Source organism: Lupinus angustifolius, chromosome LG10 (genome assembly GCF_001865875.1).
Source record: "Lupinus angustifolius cultivar Tanjil chromosome LG10, LupAngTanjil_v1.0, whole genome shotgun sequence".
Lineage (NCBI taxonomy): Eukaryota > Viridiplantae > Streptophyta > Magnoliopsida > Fabales > Fabaceae > Lupinus > Lupinus angustifolius.
Genome location: NC_032018.1, coordinates 1,707,091 through 1,719,498, shown reverse-complemented (window position 1 = coordinate 1,719,498; position 12,408 = coordinate 1,707,091). Strand labels below are relative to the sequence as shown.

The following is a 12,408-nucleotide window of genomic DNA, read 5'->3' as shown; positions in this document are numbered from 1 at the left end:
AAAGATAAGATTTTCTTTTGATTTATTTGTATTCATGTGCTTTAAACCATAATAACACGGTATGGTTCAACCAATTCATACTTGTCAAATCAAAACCTCTCTTTCAGAAGAACTTCTTTTACCGTTGAATTATATGAACACAGCTGAAGAAATATGAATAAATAAATAAACCAAAGGCCTGATGTGGCTGGTTTTTTAAACTTCTGGACATATATATCTGTATTTTTTAGGAAAATATATTTGTTTCATAATGTATATACACAGGTTGACCTCCTTGCTTCTCACAAATCCTGCCATTTATTTTCATTGATTAGGAAAATATTAATTCAATGTCTATTTAAATCAAATGGTTATGTTGACCATGTTTTTAGGACACAACAAGTATAATAGGAACTATACAATTATATATGTTTTGGAAGCCTATTATTTTAATAATAAAAAGTACAGGTGAGTTGAGTTTTTAGGATTAGGGGTGTAAACATGTCACTGTTTATCAAGGACCTATTATTTGATTTATAACATGTCAGGTCAGGTTTTTCTGTAAACAAGTCAAATTCAAACTTTTTAAATAGCCTATTTACTTTAATATGTCAAGACTTTAGGTTATCCAAAAGACCTATTAAACTTAACATGCTAGCCTATTTAGTTATATTATATAATATGTTCATATTATACGATTTTATTATAAGTAATATTATATATATATATATATATAATTTTAATATACAAATATAACTTAATTCTTAAGGTTAGAAGAGTCTAATTAAAAGTAGGAATTTTAGCCTATTTAAATGTAAACATGATAACATATTTTAATATTATATAATATAACGGACCTTTAAATATGTTAATAGGTCAGTTCAGACTTTTAAATAAGTCAGGTCTAGACTTCTATATGCTATATAGGATGAACCTATTTAAGTCAAAGTCTGATCTAGCCTCTTTCTTTCTGCCCTTATTTATGACTAACCTAAACAAAATACCCAGTGGGCTAATAGATATTCATAGGGGTATTTATATATTACCCATCAAAGAAGTTTAAACATTTATAGCAAAATATGGATTTGTGACCTTATGCACTATCAGTCAACTCTTTATCAACTAGATGATTTTTTTTGGTATTATCAAATGTATTATTTCACTCAATGAATAAAGAATTAATCTATTTCGTGATGTATAATTGTACCTCCTAACAAGTGTTGTTCATAGGAATCAAAATTTAGATCTTTTAATTTTTTGAAAATCTAACAAAGCTTTACATTACTACATTAATACTTTGTTAGGGAGTGTGCCAAGTTTGTGCAGCTATACCTTCAAAGTGAAGTTCAAATTTATTTTTTATGGGGTTTAATAAAGATGGGGTGGCGTGAATAAGAATCACCCATTTTGCTTGCTACTATTGTATGAGCCCAAAAAACGTGTCTTGTTTTTAATAGTGTTTCAAGCCTACAATGTGGTGATACTTTTCACGGTAGATGAATGAGGACTTCAAAGGTGGCCCAACGTCAAAAACCATTTTCCAAAGAAATCGGTTCTTTCATTTTCCTCCCTCCACGTTGCCTCAAAGAAGGTGGGGAAGAATGTAAAAAAGATCACATACCCATAAGAGCAACCATGTTGTTAAAGTTGTTCTTAAGGGAATAAATATATTTTTATTATGCTTTCCATTTTATTGTGCCATTCTTACTTTATGTTTTTTTTTTCTTAAATAAGAATAATGTTTAGTTGTTTTTAGCCAATAGAAAGTGAGAAGAGAGATAAATGTTGTGGGGAAAATAGATGTTATGAAACTCAAATAAGAATAAGGTTTGCTATTTTGTGAGAAAAAAATCTACATTATTATTATTTTATGAGGAGTTGTAATAAAATTATAAAATGTGTGAAACCCAAATAAAAATAGAAATATTGTTCGTTTAATGTAATTGCTCTAAATATCATTTCTTTATATCAAGTCAATCAAATTCCAATAACAAAAATGAGAAACTGAATCAGACCACAAAATGGGGTAGTTAATCTAACAAGTTTGAAAGTTTGACTGAGGTAATTATCATGAAAAGCAAAAAAAATGTTAAAAAGAAAGTATTTTATATGGACAACATGCCACATCTTTTTTATTATTATTTCTATACTTCGATAAGTGTCATATCTATAGCAATATAGCATAAAAAAGTGTACCCGAATATTACCCAAGGAAAACAAATATTAGCTTCAAAACATTCATGTATAATGTAAGTAAACTGTTTAAAATGCTCCTGCTTTGATTTTTTTATTAGTAATAAAATTTATTGCAGAACGTAACATTTGAAGCTACCTTCTTAGTTCAACTACCACTACCAGCCACCAACCTACTAAACCACCCAATACAATAACTTAAAAAAACAAGAACAATTGAAAAAAAAATAAAAAAATTGGCAACAAAATGCCTTGATGATAAAAACCCAAAAAATGAACAAAAAGGGTGGCTATATAGTATAGCCAATTCAACGGTAGCTTCTGTAAGCTGGGGTATACATACAGCTCTCGGCGAACTCCACCAAATTTTTCGGTTGAGGAAGGCGAGTGGCCAAGCCTGAGAACAAAAACAATGAAAAAACTTGTTGGAGTGCATGATTGGTTGATGGTGTAATCATGTCCTAAAAGAAAAGGGCATTGAAAATATGTTTAGCGTAAAAGCTCACCAAGCTCATAAGCCTTAGCAGCAACTTTGGCAGCTATCTTTGCTGAAATCTTTCTGATGTTAGTGAATGGTGGGAATATGAGACCCTTGTCAAAGTTCTCCTGGCTCACTTCTGCAGCCAAAGCCTCGGCTGTTTCGAGCAAATAATAAAAGGCATTGTAATTTAGATTCATGGTGGTATAGTTGAAGAACTTTTAATACCAAGCTTATTTATAAAATGTAGTGATTCCAAAGGATAATTTATACTAAGGGGAAAAACAACATATATATATATTATACATTTGTTCAAAATCATATTTCAGTACTCCCATTTTCAACTATGAAATTCTTATCTTGTGCACTTACATGCAGCCAGAAGCAGGTCGTCATGCACTCGAATCGTACCAGACATTATTAAACCCAGACCGAATCCAGGAAATATGTATGCATTATTAGCCTGATGAACAAAATCCAAATTAGACCTTATATCAAATTGTGATATTTATACAAAATCTCAAAGGGTTGAATGGTTATACCTGGCCAGGCACAAACACTTTCCCCTCATATTCGACTGGGGGAAATGGGCTCCCGCTAGCAAAAATGGCACGTCCCTGATAGTAATGTATGTAAGTGATGGATGAAAGTAAAATAGTCAGCACCTCATAAATTTCAACTTTCGAACCACATATATATCGATATATAAAATGAACAGTGCAATATAAGGAAAATACAAATCCTAACACGAAAATAGAAGCTGCTTCTTATTACCTGGCTCCACGAATAAGCTTCTTCAGCAGTACATTCTGACTGTGATGTTGGGTTGGAAAGAGAAAGAATAATAGGTTTCTGCATGCATTATCATATACTACATTGCTTAGCTTATGTGGACATGAAATTGCATAGTAGGTAGACATCAAGATTTATATAGTATTAGTACCTTGTTGATAGAGGACACAGCCTCAATCACCTCCTTAGTAAAAGCTTTTCCTTGCCCCGATGTTCCGATCAACACTGTAGGCTTAATTTGCTGAGGAAATAACATAGAAAATGTAAGATTAAAATTATGTGCATGTGCCTATCTGGTTGTAATGTACATAAAGATCAACCATACATTAACAGCATCAACAAGTTTTTTAACAGGTTCGTGTTCATGAGCCCAGGGCTTCTTAAAATGTTGAAGTGATCCTTTACGGGAACTGACGATCAATCCCTGTGAAATTAGGAATAAAAGATTAACCAAATTGAAGTGAATCTACTTCATACCAGGTGGAGCTAAATTGGATTATACACAACCTTTGAGTCCACCAACCATATGTTCTTGCGTGCTTCCTCCAGAGGTACATTTGTCTGCATCAACAATCATAGTTTCTCAATAAATCGAAGTTATTTATGCAATGCTCACATCATAACATTCCATTCCACCACCTTCCACTCAATAACCCCCTCAAAAGCAATTAACATTTAAATCATGAAGTAGTTAGCAACCTGCTTTGATATTTCAAGTGCTATGAGTTCTGCAATTCCAGTACCAGCCTGCACACACCAAACAACACAATTAAGAACCACAATGGCAAAAATGGAGAGAACAGTTTCGTGCAAGGGAATGATAGCAAGATTAAAAATGACTTCGATATTTAGTGCTCTTTTTCGCGTCTCCTTCTCTATGAACCAATAAAGGAGTAGGCATGATCAAGAATTTTATGTACTAACCTCTCCAGCACCAAGGAATAAGAATCTGTGGTCGGATAAGTTTCCCCCAACAAATTTCAGAGCCGCAACTAGGCCAGCAAGGACAACTGATGCTGTTCCCTGGAACAAAGTAGTTAGAATATCAGAGCTAAATATTAGTGAAGTTACTAAAGCACCTGAATTTATTATTTAAGAGAGAAATATCTTACCTGAATATCATCATTGAAAACAAGATGTGTTGATCTATATTTTTCAAGCAGATCAAAAGCATTGTGGTTTGCAAAGTCTTCAAACTAAATATACGACATGACAGATTCAGAAAAACAAGAGTCGAAATTAGTAATAAGGATCGCAGTCAGATAAACCAAGAAATGAGGTGTTTGTATACTGCTTAATACCTGAATGAGGACTTTTTCCCCATAAGTTTGCTTGACTGCAGACATAAATTCGTGCATAAGTTCAGCATATTCCTGGAAAGAAGAAAAATTCGAGAAAAGTCAACATTATGAAATATACGATAATGATAATGCATGATATTATAAATGATAATTCCAGTGGCCCAGGAAAAAAAACTCAAATCATGACTGATGAACCTGTCCAGTTGCTCGTCTTTGCTTGAGCCCTATATATAATTCATCATTCAACAGCTTCTCATTGTTTGTACCCACATCAATGGTAATAGGCAAGCACTGAAACAATTTATAAGAATATATTATATCAGATGTAATAAGAAATGGAAGTCACATTATGCAGAGCTATTAAATAAAAATAATTGAACACTGAGCCATTTCTTATTAAACTTCCAAGAAAATCGGCTAGAGTAAAAACCTTCAACTATTCCAAAAGTATATAAAAATATGAATTGCTATGTGTTATTGTTTTCTTCATAAAAGATCATAGCAATCAATACAAATTTTAACATCTTAAAACAAAGTAGTAGATCATCATGAGTTTATGGTAAGCATATTTTATGGGTTACCAATGTGGGCTGAAAACACTTACAGCTGAAGGGCGAACTCCTCCGAGTGCAGTATATAAAGAAAGTTTTCCCACCGGTATTGCCATTCCCTGAGAATACAGCATAGATTACCAAAGGAGAGATTACAACAATAGATCTTGTTATTCAATATAACAATCATAAATTATACTTGTCCAAAAGTATAATAGAAATTACCTGACAACCAAGATCCCCAAGACCCAGGATCCTTTCTCCGTCAGTTACAACAATAACTTGAATGTTCTTCTCGGGCCAATTCCTTAGTACTTCAAGAATCTTCCCCCTTTAAGTTTAAAGTCAAGAGACAAAGGAAAAACAACATTAATACAGATAATAGAGAAGATATTCAATTAAAAGTGACAACCAGCAAAAAAAATCAGGAGATAAAAAAGTAGTTCAAGCGAAACTTACTTCTCTTTCAAGCTTATATAAAGACCCTGAGGGTGGATGAAGATGCTCCCGTATTTCTGGCAAGCTTCACCAACAGTAGGAGTATAGACAACTGGGAGTAACTCTTCAACGTGATCGATCAGAAGCTTGTAAAACAACCTCTCATTTCTCTCCTGCAACCCAGAACATATATTAAAGTGGATATGAATGTACATTTCAAAGGTCTAAATAAATTATCAGCACAAAACAAAGACCAGAAGATTTTTTCTGGTGTTCAAAAGGTGGCTGAATAAATTTGCAAACAATAATAAATGGTGAAACCGAAGTTTTCGTGTCAATATCAGCATACATGCAACTTTGTCACACTGAATTCTATAGTGAAATTTTTTTAATTCTGTATATTTGCAGTCATCAAAGTTTAAAAAGAAATAGGAAAAAACTTTAATTATTTAATAACATTTTCTAAAAGGAAGACTTCTCCAGGCCACACCTGAAGATCCATCATTGCCATGTATTTCTGCAACGGAACCTGATATTGGCGTATGTGTTGGATCATTTTCTTCACCTGCCCAAAAAAGTAGCAATAACTTTTAATTGATGTTGTGTGATGATCACATGCACAAGATAATAGCTTTTCAAGAATTACAAAATAAAAATAAAAAACTGTATTCGGAATATTTTATAACTAGATAGTTAACCTGAGTTTCTTGAGGAATAACTGTTGGTGGAAGAAGACCACGCAAGTAGTGGGCATCCCTCTCTTTTTCAGTGAAGGCCAACCCTTTGTTGAAGTGAGGATCTCTCAACAATGTATAACCACTAAAAAGCAAGCAACAACAAAAAGTAAGAATATGCATCATGGCTCAATCCTTCTCCATTTAGAAAATAGAATTCAACGAAGCCGATAAGGGCATCACATTCAACCAGCACAACAATGAGAAACAAACACAACAGTTCAAAAAAGGAGCATTTAGGATGATTATAATAGCTGCACATGATTAAGCACATGTTACATTTAATAGCCCCACAAATGCAAACTACCCCCTCCAAGAAAATAATCAACAAGATAATCTGGACTCAAAAAATCTTGCTGCAACTAGAGTAAAATTCTGAAAATGGGTATAAATACATAACTCATAATATTTACTGATAGTAAAAAATCCAATCATGAATGATTCAATCTCAACAAAAGAGACTACATCAATATAAATTAGTTAATAGTTAAATAACAATAAATATATCATACAAATTAATTAGCTTTACAAGAAACCACAGTTGTTTTAAACTGCACTCATGTTATTTAAGATCTTCCTACATTCAAAAAAGAAAAAGGAAAAAGATCTTTATCTTTTATTCATTACACAAAAACTTGTTCAATCGATTTTCCAGTATCCAAATTAAAACAACACCAAAGGCAGGACCACAGGAATATCCAATCCAATCTGAATCTAAACTCAAAGTGAAGAGATCCTCTCAATTGTTAAGTGATCATTTGGAGGATGGATACAGAGGTTATAAAAGGAATTTCATGCATTTCAACTGAATCCATTAACAAAATCTTTTTTATTTATCTCTCTCCTCCACTTCACCACATTCCAAAAGCAATTGAGAAACGTAGAAATTCATCAAAATAAAGGACAACTGATATGGTTAGATGAAAAGATTAAGAATCTCACCTAGCAACAGAGACACTCCAAGGGGTAACAAAATGATCCTCCGTGGCCTTATCCTCGCCGTACACATCCTGAGGGCCGCCGGAGGAGATTTCATTATCGTCCACGTCAGCCACCGCCGAATCACTCTTTATTTCTTTCAAGGGTGTTGACCGTGTCTCAACCTCCATCACAACGCTGCCATTTTTGTCACCAACCCTGTTGCTTGGTGCCATACAAACCACCTTGAATGGACCTGAAACTCTTCTCTGTGCACCAGAGAAGTTGCACGACCCACCTAACCCTGAGTTGCTCTGTGTAACAAAAGTTCACATCAGAGATAACATACATAGAAATTATCAATACCCAGAACAATAAATTAGCTCATCTCATCAAAACTATAATAAAAATCAATTTTTTATATAACTGAACAGAACCAACAAATAACCCATAACTGTGAGCAAAAAACTGAGGACTCTATATTCATGTTGTACATAGCTGTGAACAAAAACAATAACAATATAAAGACATTTACGTTTTCTGATTTATTAGCAGGAAATGAAAGAACAAAAAAAATGAAAATCTAGTAGTGGTGTTATTAAAGTAGATTCAAAATGTTTGTATTACCAGGAAGGCGCATCTGTTGGAAGAGATCATGATGGAATGGAAAAAGAGAATTGAGAAATGCTGTGTGTATGATTAAGAAAAGAAGAGAGAAAAAGAGTTAAAAGAAGAAGAGAGTGTTATGGTACTTGCTTCTCTCTTCTCAGTGACCCTCCTCTTTAGGCTTTAGTTTCATAGAATGAGATATAAAAACTGTGTGACATGAACAAATATTCAACTCATTCTGTCAGCATAAATAAGGGGGTGCAACTAAAGAAAAAAAAACCCTTCATTTTACAAAACTGCACTGGACTTGTTCAAAATGAATTAAATGGATTATAAAACTTAATTATTATTATTATTATTTGACATTAGTTAATGCTATAAACAAAAAAACACACTCTTCCCTCACAATTTATAAGAATATATTATATCAGATGTAATAAGAAATGGAAGTCACATTATGCAGAGCTATTAAATAAAAATAATTGAACACTGAGCCATTTCTTATTAAACTTCCAAGAAAATCGGCTAGAGTAAAAACCTTCAACTATTCCAAAAGTATATAAAAATATGAATTGCTATGTGTTATTGTTTTCTTCATAAAAGATCATAGCAATCAATACAAATTTTAACATCTTAAAACAAAGTAGTAGATCATCATGAGTTTATGGTAAGCATATTTTATGGGTTACCAATGTGGGCTGAAAACACTTACAGCTGAAGGGCGAACTCCTCCGAGTGCAGTATATAAAGAAAGTTTTCCCACCGGTATTGCCATTCCCTGAGAATACAGCATAGATTACCAAAGGAGAGATTACAACAATAGATCTTGTTATTCAATATAACAATCATAAATTATACTTGTCCAAAAGTATAATAGAAATTACCTGACAACCAAGATCCCCAAGACCCAGGATCCTTTCTCCGTCAGTTACAACAATAACTTGAATGTTCTTCTCGGGCCAATTCCTTAGTACTTCAAGAATCTTCCCCCTTTAAGTTTAAAGTCAAGAGACAAAGGAAAAACAACATTAATACAGATAATAGAGAAGATATTCAATTAAAAGTGACAACCAGCAAAAAAAATCAGGAGATAAAAAAGTAGTTCAAGCGAAACTTACTTCTCTTTCAAGCTTATATAAAGACCCTGAGGGTGGATGAAGATGCTCCCGTATTTCTGGCAAGCTTCACCAACAGTAGGAGTATAGACAACTGGGAGTAACTCTTCAACGTGATCGATCAGAAGCTTGTAAAACAACCTCTCATTTCTCTCCTGCAACCCAGAACATATATTAAAGTGGATATGAATGTACATTTCAAAGGTCTAAATAAATTATCAGCACAAAACAAAGACCAGAAGATTTTTTCTGGTGTTCAAAAGGTGGCTGAATAAATTTGCAAACAATAATAAATGGTGAAACCGAAGTTTTCGTGTCAATATCAGCATACATGCAACTTTGTCACACTGAATTCTATAGTGAAATTTTTTTAATTCTGTATATTTGCAGTCATCAAAGTTTAAAAAGAAATAGGAAAAAACTTTAATTATTTAATAACATTTTCTAAAAGGAAGACTTCTCCAGGCCACACCTGAAGATCCATCATTGCCATGTATTTCTGCAACGGAACCTGATATTGGCGTATGTGTTGGATCATTTTCTTCACCTGCCCAAAAAAGTAGCAATAACTTTTAATTGATGTTGTGTGATGATCACATGCACAAGATAATAGCTTTTCAAGAATTACAAAATAAAAATAAAAAACTGTATTCGGAATATTTTATAACTAGATAGTTAACCTGAGTTTCTTGAGGAATAACTGTTGGTGGAAGAAGACCACGCAAGTAGTGGGCATCCCTCTCTTTTTCAGTGAAGGCCAACCCTTTGTTGAAGTGAGGATCTCTCAACAATGTATAACCACTAAAAAGCAAGCAACAACAAAAAGTAAGAATATGCATCATGGCTCAATCCTTCTCCATTTAGAAAATAGAATTCAACGAAGCCGATAAGGGCATCACATTCAACCAGCACAACAATGAGAAACAAACACAACAGTTCAAAAAAGGAGCATTTAGGATGATTATAATAGCTGCACATGATTAAGCACATGTTACATTTAATAGCCCCACAAATGCAAACTACCCCCTCCAAGAAAATAATCAACAAGATAATCTGGACTCAAAAAATCTTGCTGCAACTAGAGTAAAATTCTGAAAATGGGTATAAATACATAACTCATAATATTTACTGATAGTAAAAAATCCAATCATGAATGATTCAATCTCAACAAAAGAGACTACATCAATATAAATTAGTTAATAGTTAAATAACAATAAATATATCATACAAATTAATTAGCTTTACAAGAAACCACAGTTGTTTTAAACTGCACTCATGTTATTTAAGATCTTCCTACATTCAAAAAAGAAAAAGGAAAAAGATCTTTATCTTTTATTCATTACACAAAAACTTGTTCAATCGATTTTCCAGTATCCAAATTAAAACAACACCAAAGGCAGGACCACAGGAATATCCAATCCAATCTGAATCTAAACTCAAAGTGAAGAGATCCTCTCAATTGTTAAGTGATCATTTGGAGGATGGATACAGAGGTTATAAAAGGAATTTCATGCATTTCAACTGAATCCATTAACAAAATCTTTTTTATTTATCTCTCTCCTCCACTTCACCACATTCCAAAAGCAATTGAGAAACGTAGAAATTCATCAAAATAAAGGACAACTGATATGGTTAGATGAAAAGATTAAGAATCTCACCTAGCAACAGAGACACTCCAAGGGGTAACAAAATGATCCTCCGTGGCCTTATCCTCGCCGTACACATCCTGAGGGCCGCCGGAGGAGATTTCATTATCGTCCACGTCAGCCACCGCCGAATCACTCTTTATTTCTTTCAAGGGTGTTGACCGTGTCTCAACCTCCATCACAACGCTGCCATTTTTGTCACCAACCCTGTTGCTTGGTGCCATACAAACCACCTTGAATGGACCTGAAACTCTTCTCTGTGCACCAGAGAAGTTGCACGACCCACCTAACCCTGAGTTGCTCTGTGTAACAAAAGTTCACATCAGAGATAACATACATAGAAATTATCAATACCCAGAACAATAAATTAGCTCATCTCATCAAAACTATAATAAAAATCAATTTTTTATATAACTGAACAGAACCAACAAATAACCCATAACTGTGAGCAAAAAACTGAGGACTCTATATTCATGTTGTACATAGCTGTGAACAAAAACAATAACAATATAAAGACATTTACGTTTTCTGATTTATTAGCAGGAAATGAAAGAACAAAAAAAATGAAAATCTAGTAGTGGTGTTATTAAAGTAGATTCAAAATGTTTGTATTACCAGGAAGGCGCATCTGTTGGAAGAGATCATGATGGAATGGAAAAAGAGAATTGAGAAATGCTGTGTGTATGATTAAGAAAAGAAGAGAGAAAAAGAGTTAAAAGAAGAAGAGAGTGTTATGGTACTTGCTTCTCTCTTCTCAGTGACCCTCCTCTTTAGGCTTTAGTTTCATAGAATGAGATATAAAAACTGTGTGACATGAACAAATATTCAACTCATTCTGTCAGCATAAATAAGGGGGTGCAACTAAAGAAAAAAAAACCCTTCATTTTACAAAACTGCACTGGACTTGTTCAAAATGAATTAAATGGATTATAAAACTTAATTATTATTATTATTATTTGACATTAGTTAATGCTATAAACAAAAAAACACACTCTTCCCTCAACTGTTTTGTTATCAAATTTAACAATTTTCAGAAATTAGTTAAAAATTAATTACTATTTTTATTTACTAAAAAACGTATAAATAAGTACAATAATTATCATATAGGATATCATAATAAAAAAAGTAAATTGCACTCACACCTAGTGAATTTTAATGAAATTATACAAATCATTCTTCTAGTTTTTACACCTACCAAAATTATTTATTTTTATACATACATTACACTAACTACCATGTATGAGGAATAAGTGTAATTTTTTATCAAAAAATGGATGATAAGTGTAATTAAGTTAAACAAAATATGATATATTGTAGAGACAAATCCAAATAGTATATGAGTCAATACATTTTCATTATTTTTAGTTCATTACAAGATGCATCAATAATTATAATGATATATTATTTAAATCGCTCTAATATTATATTGTAACGAACAAAAAAAAACAATGAAAATGTATTCCAGTATACTATTTATGTTTGTTTTCACACTATATTATATTTTGTTTAACTTTAATTACTCTTATCACCTTTTTTAAATAAAATCACACTATTTCTCATAAAAGAGTAGTTAATATAATATATGTATAAAAATTAGGAGAATTTTATAGCTGCATAAGGATAATTTATATAATTTTACTAAAAACTCATTCAC

General features: G+C 32.6%; 2 protein-coding genes across 2 annotated transcripts; both read right to left on the bottom strand.

Moving 5' to 3' along the window:
* LOC109358640 (NADP-dependent malic enzyme-like) lies at nt 2,212-8,252 on the bottom strand. The gene is made up of 20 exons (XM_019602993.1): nt 8,012-8,252; nt 7,409-7,698; nt 6,431-6,551; nt 6,223-6,297; nt 5,754-5,905; nt 5,520-5,625; nt 5,348-5,413; nt 4,939-5,034; nt 4,744-4,815; nt 4,555-4,638; nt 4,367-4,465; nt 4,142-4,189; nt 3,950-4,003; nt 3,768-3,866; nt 3,594-3,683; nt 3,425-3,502; nt 3,193-3,267; nt 3,023-3,113; nt 2,679-2,807; nt 2,212-2,569 (listed from the first exon to the last, which is right to left on the bottom strand). Exons 1-20 carry the CDS (start codon nt 8,039-8,041, stop codon nt 2,481-2,483), a joined length of 1,944 nt encoding a protein of 647 aa, XP_019458538.1. The 5' UTR covers nt 8,042-8,252; the 3' UTR covers nt 2,212-2,480.
* Nucleotides 8,679-11,620, bottom strand: LOC109357910 (NADP-dependent malic enzyme 4, chloroplastic-like). Its single transcript, XM_019601964.1, has 7 exons — nt 11,370-11,620; nt 10,767-11,056; nt 9,789-9,909; nt 9,566-9,655; nt 9,112-9,263; nt 8,878-8,983; nt 8,679-8,771 (listed from the first exon to the last, which is right to left on the bottom strand). Exons 1-7 carry the CDS (start codon nt 11,397-11,399, stop codon nt 8,679-8,681), a joined length of 882 nt encoding a protein of 293 aa, XP_019457509.1. The 5' UTR covers nt 11,400-11,620.